This window comes from Lepidochelys kempii, chromosome 23, assembly GCF_965140285.1.
Source record: "Lepidochelys kempii isolate rLepKem1 chromosome 23, rLepKem1.hap1, whole genome shotgun sequence".
NCBI lineage: Eukaryota > Metazoa > Chordata > Testudines > Cheloniidae > Lepidochelys > Lepidochelys kempii.
The window spans coordinates 16,513,847-16,525,976 of record NC_136402.1 but is presented as its reverse complement, the minus strand read 5'-3'; the positions used below and the strand labels follow the sequence as shown (position 1 = coordinate 16,525,976).

At 63.6% G+C, this 12,130-nt stretch overlaps 1 protein-coding gene across 5 annotated transcripts in view; it reads right to left on the bottom strand.

Moving 5' to 3' along the window:
- Positions 1 to 494: 494 nt before the first annotated feature.
- PPFIA3 (PPFI scaffold protein A3) overlaps positions 495 to 12,130 on the bottom strand; it is a 31,004-nt gene continuing 19,368 nt past the window's right edge. For 3 of the 5 annotated variants that reach the window (XM_078849952.1, XM_078849948.1, XM_078849951.1), the window contains 17 exons: positions 9,774 to 9,900; positions 9,230 to 9,429; positions 8,465 to 8,687; positions 7,950 to 8,113; positions 7,549 to 7,694; positions 7,154 to 7,247; positions 6,980 to 7,061; positions 6,333 to 6,533; positions 5,730 to 5,792; positions 5,561 to 5,587; positions 3,782 to 3,957; positions 3,328 to 3,425; positions 2,948 to 3,123; positions 2,572 to 2,640; positions 2,163 to 2,325; positions 1,753 to 1,817; positions 495 to 1,653 (listed from right to left, as the gene is read on the bottom strand). In XM_078849952.1, coding sequence (XP_078706078.1) covers positions 1,759 to 1,817; positions 2,163 to 2,325; positions 2,572 to 2,640; positions 2,948 to 3,123; positions 3,328 to 3,425; positions 3,782 to 3,957; positions 5,561 to 5,587; positions 5,730 to 5,792; positions 6,333 to 6,533; positions 6,980 to 7,061; positions 7,154 to 7,247; positions 7,549 to 7,694; positions 7,950 to 8,113; positions 8,465 to 8,687; positions 9,230 to 9,429; positions 9,774 to 9,900 — 2,068 coding nt within the window. In that variant the 3' untranslated portion in view covers positions 495 to 1,653; positions 1,753 to 1,758. The remainder of the gene's footprint in view (positions 1,654 to 1,752; positions 1,818 to 2,162; positions 2,326 to 2,571; positions 2,641 to 2,947; positions 3,124 to 3,327; positions 3,426 to 3,781; positions 3,958 to 5,560; positions 5,588 to 5,729; positions 5,793 to 6,332; positions 6,534 to 6,979; positions 7,062 to 7,153; positions 7,248 to 7,548; positions 7,695 to 7,949; positions 8,114 to 8,464; positions 8,688 to 9,229; positions 9,430 to 9,773; positions 9,901 to 12,130) is intronic. The other 2 variants (XM_078849949.1, XM_078849950.1) reach the window with 2 other exon arrangements.

Genomic DNA, 12,130 nt, shown 5'->3' with positions numbered 1-12,130 from the left:
TGCTCAGAGGGCAGTGGGGGGGGGAGCCAGAGCTGTAGCCCCACCCCGGCCAGGCGCTGTGCTACTTTGCCCCCCCACTTACCTTCTTTGATGCCCCCATCTCATCCCCCCCCCCCCGACGCTGCCCTGCTCCCCCCACCAGTGCCACGCCCCCCGCCAAGTTGTACGTTTTGTTCTTTGGTGATTGGTTCCCTGTGAATAAAATTGGCCCCCTTCCCCCCAGCTGAGATTTTTTTTTGGTGGGGGGAGGAGTCATAGCACCCCCCCCCCCCAAGCCGGGTAGCTCTGGGGTGGGGCACGCGGCTGGGTATATGGATCCCTTGCAAGGGTGGACCCGGAGCACCCGTTGGGGGGAGATTGGGTGTTCCTGCCCCACCCGGCACTGGGACGTGGCCCCCGGGGGGGGGGCGCTGGGTTTTAGGGCCCCCCCACCCGGTGCTGGGTTTTAGGGCCCCCCCCCGCCTGGCGCTGGACAAATGAAGCAGGTTTTTTTTCATAAACATTTTTCTTTTTTAAATGTTTTCCGGCCCCCGGCGGGGGGGACCGGCTGTCACGGCCCCCCCCCGCAACAGCATTTTTTTTGTAAAGTTTTTCCTCCGTTTTTTCCCCTCATGCAAAACCCCCCCTGACTCCCCCCAAATAAAAACAGGGCCCCAAAAATAAACTTAAATTAACTGGGGGGGGGGGCCTTAAACGAAGGTTCGTTAAACGGCAGCAAAAGTCATTTCCACCAGCAGCCACGCCACAGATATGCACAGAAAATACAACTCTTATGGTACAGCGCCCGGGCCGGCCCCCCAGGGCCAGGAACCCCCCCCAGGCCAGCCCCCCGCCAGGCCAGAGCCCCCCGGGCCCGGCCCCCCAGGCTAGCACCCGCAGTGCCCCCCTCTCTCCATGGTTTGACTCTCCCCCCCCGAAGCCCAGCTCCCTCTGGGGCAGTCTGGGGGGGATGAGGATCCCCCCCCAACAGAGCAGCCTTTGTTTCAGGCTGCTGCCCCTCAAGGGGTGATGTTCCCCCCCCCGCTGTGGGGGGGGTTGTTTGGCCTTTCGGGAGTGGAGGGCAAGCCCCCACCCGGGTAAAGCAGGGGGTGGCCCAGCCCAGGGGGCAGGAAGCAGCCCACAGGGGGATGGGGTTCAGGGGGGCCAATAGGGCCCCCCCACTTTTAGCAGCACAGAGTTAACCCTTTGAGGGCCTGGGGTGAGGAGGGGATACAGGATGCCACCATGGGGGGTGGGGAGATAACAGACTTGGGGGCTACAAATCCAGAGGGGGGGATTGATGAGGGGGAGGGCTAGGCTGGGGGGCTCTAGGCCAGGCATGGAGGGGGGGCTACAAGGCTGGGGGGGCCTTTAACCCCATTCACATTCTTCCCCCCCTTGACAGAACAATAACAAATAAACTCCAAACAGACAGGTGTGGGGGGTCATGCCCCGGATTCCCCCTTCCCGGGGGGGGCTCGGCCCCCCGGTCCCTCCTCAGTGTCCACAGGTCCGGGGGTGTCCCCCACCCACAGCAGCAGCAACGCCCCCTGCAGGCTGGGGCAGGAGTGGTTTTTTGGGGGAGGGAACAGATGTAGGCCCCTCCCCTCGTTGTTGGGAGGGGGGGCAGAACCCCCCCTCCAGCAGCAGCGTCCGTCTGTGGGTCCCTGGCACCTGGGGGGGGAAAGCAGAGAATGAGACTGGATTTCCCCCCCCCCCCAGCAGTCCCTGGGACAGGGTATCTCCCCCCCCCCCCCCCCCGGCCGTACTCACCCAGTGCTAGCAGGAATAGGTTCGCACCGAGACACCATCTCCCCGCTGGCTGGCCAGGGAATTTCCTGGGGGAGGGGGACAAGGAGGGGTCAGAGGTCACACAACAGCCCCCCCGCCCCCTGAGCTGGGATCGTCAGGGTAAAGGCACCAGAAATCCTAGGGTAGAACTAAACCAGCGCTGCGAGCTTCCCCACAGCAGTGCCCCCAGCCAGGACACGCCCCCTCCTCCCCAGCACTGCGAGCTTCCCCACAGCCATGCCCCCAGCTAGGGCAAGCCCCCCCCGCCCCCAGCCAGGACATGCCCCCCTCCCACACAGCGCTGCAAGCTTCCCCACAGCAGCGTCCCCTGCCAGGGACCTCTCCCACACCCGGAGGCTGCAACCACCCCCAGGGCAGTGCCGTGCCCGTACCTTCGGGCTGCACCTTGCGGAGCTGCACGCTGGGGGGTGCCATGGTGGTGGCGCGGAAGGTGGGGGGCAGCATCTCGGCTGAGTCGGGGCTCACCCCCCGCAGGTCCTTCTCCCGGAACATCTTCCGCCACGATGGGGAGCGGCTGAAGGTCTTGGCACTGTCCTGGGGGGTCAGAGGTCACAGAGCTGGGTGGGGCCTGGGCACCCCTCTCCCGGCCCTGAAACACAGCGTGGACTGGGCCGGGGGAGGGGATGATTCCTGGGGGGCCCATGGCCAGGTGGGGGCATTGTGTGGAGGGCCTGTTCTGTGGAGTCAGGGATGACAGAGTCGGGGAGGGGGCCAACACCCAGGGAGGAAGTTTCAAGGGGGGAGGCATAGGGGTGTGTGTGGGTGGGGGGGAGTTCTGACCTCATCCAGCCGTCGGTCCGTTCCCATAGCGATGAGATTCCCAAATTCCTTCTCCAGGATTTGCCGCGCCTGCAGCCCAGAGAAAAGGGGGGGTGGGGGGAGACAGAGGATCAGGTGCCATTGGGGCCCCTTCCTCCCCAATACCCCTATCAGGCCTTGCACCCCCTCTGAACCCCCAGATCAAAGCCTCCCCCTTGAAGACAGGCACCCCCCAGACCCTCTTCCTGCCCTGCCCCCAGCTCCCCCCTCCCTTCCCACCCAGCTCCTGCGCCCCTCTGCTCCCCAGCCCCCTTCCCTTCCCCCTATCCCTCCCCCCCCACTTCCTGCCCCACCCCAGTTCTGCTCCTCTGCCCCCCCAGGCCCCCCCTGGACTGACCTGGGTGTTCTGCGTGGGGATCTGCAGGAGCAGGGCCAGGTCGCTGCAGTCGAAGGCGTCGTCCAGGGCCAGCAGCGCCCCGTGCACCCCACTCTCCGCCAGGTTGTTGGCGAATTCCTTCAGCCCGATCAGCTGGACCCAGCACATCACCCGCTCGTTGGACCAGACCATCACGTCTGGGGGGCAGGGGGGGGCAGGGTCACATGGGGCCCCTCAGTCTGGACCCGCAGCCCCATGCCTTCCCCCTAGCTCTGCCGGTGCCCCTCGCTCTCGACCCACAGCCCCCTGCTAGCCCATTCCTGGGCTCCCCGCAGCCTTGCCGGTGCCCCTCACTCCCCACCCGCAGCCCCTGCTGTCCGTGGGGGTGGGGGGCGCGATACCTTTGAGCTGGTTCTGACTTTCCTCCCGTCGCTGCTCCAGCTCCTTGCGGTCGTAGTTGAGGCGTTTCAAGCACATGATCCCGTAGTGGAGACTCACCCTGGGGGTGGGACGGGGGGAGGGGAGGGGCGGGGCGGACAGGAAAGGGAAGTTAGAGGTAGGGAGCCCCCCACCTTCCCTGCCATCCCATGGGGCTGCCGGCAGCTACTGAAAGCCCCACCCCCAAGGGTTCAGAGATTAGGGAGGCCCTGGGGAAGTGGGGTGTAGATCAGCCGTTTAGGGGGTTGGAGCTGAGATCAGCATGTGGGGGGGAAGAACAAGGGCCCTGTCTCTCACCGGTGGAGGGTCAGAAGGAGAAGCGGGGGGAGGCGCAGTGGGGGAAGGGCAGCGTGGGGGCCTGTTGGGGGGGGGCAGCGCGGGGGGGGCAGGGGCCCGGGGGAAGCCCCCGTCTCTCACCGGTGGAAGCTGTCGACCATCTTGAGCTGGCCCCGCAGCTCCTTCTTGTTGAGGTGGTCGAGCATGCGGGCGTCCACCAGCGACTCCATGAAATAGCTGCGGTACTGGGGCAGGCCCAGGCTGGGCAGCCAGTCGTTCCCCACCCACTCGTGGTTCATGTCGCCGTAGGCCAGGATCTGCCGGGGGGGGGGGTTGGGACACGTCAGCGCCTGACTCCTCGCGCCCCCCTGCCCTTTGACCCCAGCGGTGACCCTGCGACCCCTGACCCCACATGGTGACTTCCCTGCCCTTTGACCCCTGACCCACACTGTGACCTCCCTGCCCTTTGACCCCACCCTTTTGACCTCTCACCTGCCCTGCGACCCCTGACCTTTTGCCCACCCCATGACCTCCTACGACCTGCAACCCCTTATTGAGACTGCGACCTGCTCTATGACCTCTCACCCCTACACTGTGACCTTGGCACAACTCCCAAATTCTCACCCTGTCCTACATCCCTCATGGCCTCCTAGCCCCTGACCTCTTCACCCTTTGACCCCTGACCTCTCCCTGCGCTGAGACCTGGGACCTTTCCCCACCACTCCCCCAACCTCCGAACATCCCTGACCTCTGACCCTGCTGCCCAGCAACCCACAGCCGTCCCTGCCCCATGACCCCGCTGTACACCCTCTGACCCCTGTGTCCTCCCAACCCCCCCCCCGCTGCAGAGGGATTAAGCCAAAGCCCACAATTCACTGCCAACATCACAGATACCAACACAGATTGCAGGAAGGGCTGATGTGCAGGATACTGCCAAAAAGACCACCCCCCTGACAGTGGGACAATGTAGCCCTCCCCCACCCCCCCCGCCCCGTCCTCCGAAACTGGGGCAATGGGACAGTCCATCCCTCTTTCCTCCCCCCCTCCCACCAACAGGGACAATGCAACAGTCCATCCCTCCCCCCCAAAACAGGGACAATGGGACAGTCCATCCCTCTTTCCTCCCCCCCCCCCCCACCAACAGGGACAGTGCAACAGTCCATCCCTCCCCCCCAAAACAGGGACAATGGGACAGTCCATCCCTCTTTCCTCCCCCCCCCCGCCAACAGGGACAGTGCAACAGTCCATCCCTCCCCCCCAAAACAGAGACAATGGGACAGTCCATCCCTCTCCCCCCATGACACAGGGTCAGTGGGACGCCCCATGGCTCAGAGAGCTGTGATTTGCTGGGTAGGAAAGCCAGGGACTGACCTAGAAACATGAGTGACAGAACACGTGTGGCCCCGCCCAGCTCCCAGCCACGCCCACATCCTGCCTAGGCCCCGCCCACACACTGGGTAGGCCACCCCTAGCGCTGGGCTTCATCCTCACATATCCACGCCCCGCCTCCGCCCCGCCCCCGCCCCCACCCTGCCTAGGCCCCGCCCCCCCCAGCACCCCCCCAGCCACATTCCCGCATACGCAGCTCACAAGGGTCGGAAATACAGCAGCTGTCCGCCCACCCCGTGTGTGCACGCCACGTGCGTGCGAGGGGGGGGTGGCGTCATCGCACGAGAGCGAGGAGACGTGCGAGGCATATATAAAAGAATGGGAGGTCAGGGCGACGGGGTGAGCAATCGCAATACCCCCCGTTCCCCCGCAAAGACCAAACGTTCGCATCAGAACTGGCCCGTTCCGGGACAACTGGCTACAGGAAACCCAGGGCAGATTTGAAATGTGGTAAACCTATGGCCACGCCCACCCCAGCCTGGGCCACGCCCTCACAGTCCATATTCCTGCCCAGCGGCTCCATTCCCCTACCTGCTCCCAGCTGATCTCCTTGCTCTCCTGGGCGGGCGCAGTGGGAAGGAAGGTGGAGAGAGCGGTTAGTGCCCGGCCGCGCACCCCAGAGCTGGGCGCCTCCAGCCCCCGAGGGTCAGCAATGCCCCTCCCTCGCCCCCGTGTCCCCCTGTGCACGACTCTCACTCACCAGCTTCGTTGTGGCCGTGAGCGACTCCACCTCCTCGTGCGTCATCCACACGTTGCTCGTGGACTGGGGGGGGGTCGGGTCACGAGGGCACAGGACACGGGGTGGGCGAGAGAGAGAGATTTCACCATTAAATCGCTTTAGGAGGGGACAGTCCCAGCCTTCCAGGCGCTGTGGGGAGTGGGGCAGGAGCACCCGCAGGCCTGCACGGAGCAGGAGCCAGTGGGCACCATGGCGGTGGGGCCATGGGGGGCTGTACCAGGCAGGAGCCAAGTGGGGTGGGCACTGTGGGGACCCGAGGGGGGCCTGGAGCTGGCAGGTGGAAGCTGATGGGAGGGGGCGCTGGGGGGGAACCGGTTCGGGGACCCTGGGGGGGGGGCGTACTGTGTGGGTGCTGGCGGGTGGAAGCTGATGGGAGCAGGGTGCTGGGGGATGCCATACCCTGCAGGTGCTGGCGGGTGGAAGGAGGGCAACCGGGGTGCTGGGGGGGCTGTACCGTGCAGATGCTGGCAGATGGAAGCTGATGAGGGCGCCGGGGGCTCTCGGAGGGGCCATACCATGCGGGTGCTGGTGGGGGGCACCGGGGGGACCCCAGGGGGGCCATACCGTGCGGGTGCTGGCGGGCGCCGAGGGGCTGGTGAGCGACACCATCTCCTGGATGGCCAGGCGTAGCTTGAGCCGGTGCAGCGGGTTGCTGATGCCGATCTCCCGCTGGATCTCCGTGTCCGACAGGTTGGCCATGATGGCCCCGCTCTTCACATTGGCCCGGCAGGCGGCCACGTACCAGGCCGGCATCCCCACCCACAGCTGCCGGGGCGGGGGAGGGGGGGGTTAGAGCGCCTGGGGGTGCCCGGAGCCCCCCCACTCACCCCCCCCCAGATACCTGGGTTCCAACCTTGTTCCCCCCCTTCCCTGGACGCCTGAGTTCCAGCCTCGCGCCCGCCCCCCCCCCATCACTTCTCCCCCGGATGCCTGGGTTCCAGCCTCGTGCCCCCCCTCCATCACTTCTCCCCCGGATACCTGGGTTCCAGCCTTGCGCCCCACCCCCCATCACTTCTCCCCCGGATGCCTGGGTTCCAGCCCGCTGTTCCCCCCCCCCTTCTTCCCCGGATGCCTGGGTCCCAACCCGCTGCCCCCCCCCCTTCTTCCCCGGACGCCTGGGTCCCAGCCTCGCGTCCCCCATCTGACTTCTCCCCTGGATGCCTGGGTCCCAGCCCGCTGCCCCTCCCCCAGGCCCCTCGTGCCACCATCACCTCCAGCCAGGACACGACGGTGGGTCCGTCCCAGGCGGCGAAGGGAAGGCCCTGGCGACAGGCCTCCTCCAGCAGCTCGTGCCTAAGGGGGCAGGAGTGGGGGGGTGAGACTGAGGGGACCCCCCCCCGCCCTCCATCCCCTGCCCATAGCCCCCTGCCCCTCCCACCACTCACTTCTTCTTATTCCGTCGGTCCTTGTCCACCGGCCCAGCCAGCTTGGAGAGACCCAGGGGGTCCGCAGGGGACGTCTCGTCCGACGGGGTCCCGGCTTGTTGCGGGGGAGAGAAAAGAAGTGAGCGTCTCCCTCCGCACCCCGACTGCTGGCCAGCCCAACCCCCCCCGCACCCAGCCAGGGAGCCTGGATGCCTGGGTTCTCTCCCCGGCTCTGGGAGGGGAGCGGGGTTTGGGTGGGTTAGGGCGGGGGGGGGCTGGGAGCCAGGACTCCTGGGTTCTTCCCCCAGGTCTGGGAGGGGCGAGGGGGTTGCAGCAGGGTGTGCGTGTTGGGGGAGGGGATCCCGGGGCCCGGACACCTGGGTCCCGCGAGGGGCGGGAGACGGACGGACACCTACGCAGGGAGGGTGAGTCGCGGCCTGGGGGCCCCAGCCGCCCCTTCTCCTTCTTCCCAAAGAGGCGCCCGATGGACGACTTGATGCTTTTCTTCTTGGTGGATTTGTGCAGCGAGTCCTGGCTGCTGTTGGCCCCGTCGGGAAGCAGCCTGGGGTGGGGTGGGGGGGACAATACAGGCTAACGGTGCCCCTGCTCCCCAGTAATTCATCCCCTGACCACTCCCAGCCCCACCCTGGGTCCCTGCCCCGGGTGAATGACAGCACTCCGCTGATCCACCCCAAAACGTGTCGTTCCCACCCCCCCCACCCCGGGTCTCTGCCCTCTGACTTCCCCATCCCAGAACCCCCCCTCCCCTCCGGGTCACTTCCCCCCAACTTCCCCATCCCAGAACTCCCTGGCTCACCCTGCCCTCAGGTCCCGGCCGTCCTCCAGGGCTCCGGCCTGCAGCGCCAGGGCCTGGCTCACCCGCTCCAGCCGGGCCGTGCGGGGGGTGGCGGGGGGCAGCATTTCACAGGGCACCAGGGCCTTCTCCTCCGCCCCACGCCCCTCCTCCTTGGGCACGTGGTTCTGTGGGGGGGAAGCAGAGGGCACTGCCTTAGGGAAGCACACTGCACTGGGGTCCTGTCCGTGGTGGGGATGGGCCTGCTGTAGGAAAGTTCACGGTGCTGGTGGGGGGGGACACACCCTGCTCTGGGGGAAGGAAACCCGTTGATGGTGCTGGGGGACAACGACACCCCGCTGGGGGGGGGACAACTCCCACAGGGGAGGGGGAGCTGCCCGAGGAGGGGGACACCCTGCTGGTGGGGGGGAGCTCGCAGCCGCTGGGGGTGGGGCGGGATGGGGATCTGCTGGGGGGTGGGAGGAGGACACCCCACTGTGGGGGAGCTGGCAGTGCCTGGGGGGGGAACTGATACTCACCATCCTGTCCCCCTCGCGGGCGGGGCTGTGGGGCGTCAGGCGGGGGGTGGAGTGCCCGCTGCTGGGGGGCGAGGGGCTGGCCAGGGTGGAGCTGGTGACGGACGGGGGGATGGAGGCGCCAGCCCGGTACCGGCCCAGGGACCCGTCCAGCGCCGAGCCGCTGACCCGGCTCTCGATCTCCTCGGCCCGCAGCTCCGTGCACTCCTTCTCCTCCTGGATCAGCCTGGGGGGGCACAGCCGTGACGGGGGGGGCCAGCCGCAGGGGCCCCAGGGGGATCCCTTGGCTGTGGGGTGGTTATGGGGGATGGAGAAGCCACTGAAGGGGTCCCCAGGGATGATGTGAGCGGGTCCCCGAGGACGGCAGGTGAGTCCCAGGGAGTGGGGTTCCCAGGGCAATGTGGGGGTCCCAAGGAGGTTCAGAGGGCATCCCCGGGGCATTAGGTGGGTCCTGGGAGTTTCAAAGGGGGTCCCTCAGGGTGGTAGGTGGGTCCCTGGGGGCTCAGATGGGGTCCCTGAGGCGATGTGGGGTTCCCAGGGGGTGCAGGTTCGGAGGGGGCGCTCAGGGAGCCCCAGGGGCGATAAGTGGGTCCTAGGGGGGGCGGTCCCATAGAGGTTTAGAGCAGTTCCCCGGGAGGTTCATGGGGGCACTCAGGGGGGTCCCTGGGGGCGGCAGTCCCATAGGAGTTCAGATGGGGTCCCCGCACAGTGGGGGGGGGTCCCGAGAGCGGTAGGTGGGTCCCAGGGGCTTGGGGGGGGGTGTCTCACTTGATCTCCTTGTTGATGGCCTCGAGCTGCTCCTGCAGCATTATGGCCAGAGTCTGCACGTCCGTCTGCCCGCTGGGCGAGAGCAGGTCGGCTGAGCCGAAGAGGGGGTCGCGCTCCTCCTCGTCCGACCCATCCAGCCCCCCCTCGAAGGGCTGGGCCAGCCCCCCCGCCTGCTGTGCCCGCTCCCACTCCTGGGGGGCCTGCGAGGAGATGGGGAGGAGGAGATGGGGGGAGACCCCACAACTGCCCTGCAGCACAGGCCCCACCCCACAACGGCCCCCGCCCACCCCCAAAGCACCCCGCCCCGCAGCACAGGGCCCCACCCCCAATTCCTGGGGGCCACCAGGGGTGGGAAGTGATCTCAACCCTGCCCCCCAGCACCCCTCCAGCCCTGCCCTCCATCCCGATAGCAGGAGATGGTGAAGTACTCACCGGGGGTGGGGGCAGATCCGGGGCGGGGGAGATAAAGGACACAGTTAGTAGCAGCCAGAAACCTGCCCCCACCCAGCCAGTCCCCCGCCCCCTAACCCCACCGCCCCATCACCTTAGTGGCTTCATCCTTGACGGCCCAGCGCCCCTTCTTGTGCCTGCGGGGGGCGCCGGCGTAGGGGTCCGCGGGCAGGGCGGGGGCCTGGGAATAGCGCAGCTCCAGGGCACTGCCCGGCAGGGACCTGCGGGAACAGTACTGTGTTCGGGACAGTGGCTGTTGCCTCAGTTTCCCCACCTGCTGCATGAGCCACCTGGCCAGGGGTTGGGGCAGGGGACACAATGGGGGCTGGGGAGCAGACATGGGGGGAGTTTGCTGCAAGGGGTAACACCCCAATTTTCATCACCCTATTTTCTCAGTTGCACAAAATTTGGGGGGGTGGGGTGATAGGTTTGAAGCATTTTTTTCCCCAATCTGGATCGATTCCCATTTTCACAGCTACGGGAAAAGATGGGTGGTTAAGGAGCGGGAAAGTCAGGCAATGAATGGGAGACAATTAAAACCGTTTCGGACGCCAGTTGTCCCCCATCGCACGTTGGGGAAAGATCCTCCAGCCCAAGCAACACGTTGGCCGCCCGACCTCCCCTTCTGTTGCTGCGCAGTGAATTTCCGTCTCGGTTCACCGTGAATTCCACATTTAAAAACAAATTAAAAACCGGATCTGCCAAGCCTAGCGACGGCCGAGGCCCTGTCTCTTCAGGGGTTAAGGAAAAATCCCAGCGTTTTCTCAAGAGCTATTATTCAAGGGCGATTTTAATGGATTTTCCCCTGAATTTTCAACCGCTTGAGTGCGTGGGGACAATACTGATTCTGTTAGGAAAAGCCCGTGAACAGTAAAGTCGGTAACTGCGAGACTCTCTGTTAGTGTACGGTGCTGGAGTGAAGACACAGATGCGTCGATGTGTGTACAGCTAACGTATAGCGTAAAAGTGCTTTTCGCAGCTTTCACTTTTCTCTTCACTGCTGCGGGCGCAGAACGAATGAGCTGCGCATAGTTTTAGTTTTTTTTGCTCAAAAAAGCTTCGGCTGAAAAGTTGCTGCAGTTCCACCTTTTGCCCCACCGGAGGGCACTGTGGTAACAGAACAAAGCAGCAGCTCCCAGCAAGCTAGGGAAGAGAAAGAGCCTGCAGAGCCTTCTTCGCAGAGCCTGTCGGGCCAGGTCAGGAGACAGGGGCTATGGGGAGACAGACAGTGTGGGCTGCTGAGGGGTCAGACAGGGGCTCATAAGGGCTAGGACAGACTGGGGCAGGGGATGAATGGGAGTGGAGGCACAGGGCCACAGTGGGGAGGGAGGTACAGGGCCAGATGGGGGGTGGGTTGCAGGGCTACATAGGGATGTGGGGAGTGGGTGCCTGAGTGGAGGTGGAGGGACACATTGCCTGACTGAATGGGAGAGGCTAGGGGTCAGCCAGGGTCTGCATGGGGAAGCTCCCGAACAATCCCTCCCCACCCCCCAAAATAACCTGTTCCATACTGTTCACACCCAGGCTCCTTCCCAGAAATTACTTCCCTCTCCCTCAGCTCCTCTATTACCCCTGACTCCCCCAGTCTTGGCATGGCTACTCGGTGGTGCGGGAAATATGGTTCTGTCTTGTAGTTTAAATGAATTATTGCTCCGAGTTCAGTATTAATATGCCTAGTAAGAAACTATTTGTCAAAAAACATTTTCTGAATCTTTTTTGTTGTCTGTATTGTTACAGACATACTTGCTGACAGAGATTCTAAAATAAATGACCAAGAATAATTGAAACTGCTGTGATTATGTTGTGTTATTTTGACAAAATTTGCAGAATTTGAAACTATTGTGCACAGAACTTTTAATTTTTTGGCGCAGAATTCCCCAAGAGCAGCTCCCTCATATTTACTCTGAAAACTGATTTGTTTGAACTGATTTGCACCCTGCATTTTTAATTTTTGTAGCAAACAGAAATCAATTTCCTGAAAATTTTTACACAAAATGTCCCAGGCTGTAGCTAGGCAGGGTTTTTAAGCAATTACACAGATATAGTCAGATTCGTCATTTTTCCATCTCGTCCGACCTTAGAAAATGGTGAACGACGTGTTCCCTCTTTACTAGATTTTTTTTTAAACCTTGAGATTTGTGTCAAGCTAGATTTGAAATTAAAATTCAATTAAAAATGCACCAAACCAGCATTTTCATTTTTTTTTTTAAATTAGCTAAATAAAACTGCACGCGAGACCCATTTTGCTTGTGAAACGGGCTGAGTTGAACACTTATTAATTAGTAAGCCGCGACCGGTGAATTGAACCCGGGTGTTTGCAGTCCCAGTGCCTGTCCCGTGTTTGGAGTGAGCGGATCTCATTCCCTCTCCGGGTTTTCAGGCAGAGATGGGAAGAGGAAAACCAGCTCTCCTTTTCCAAACCCCCATCGGTTTCCGAACCTTGGCTGAGCT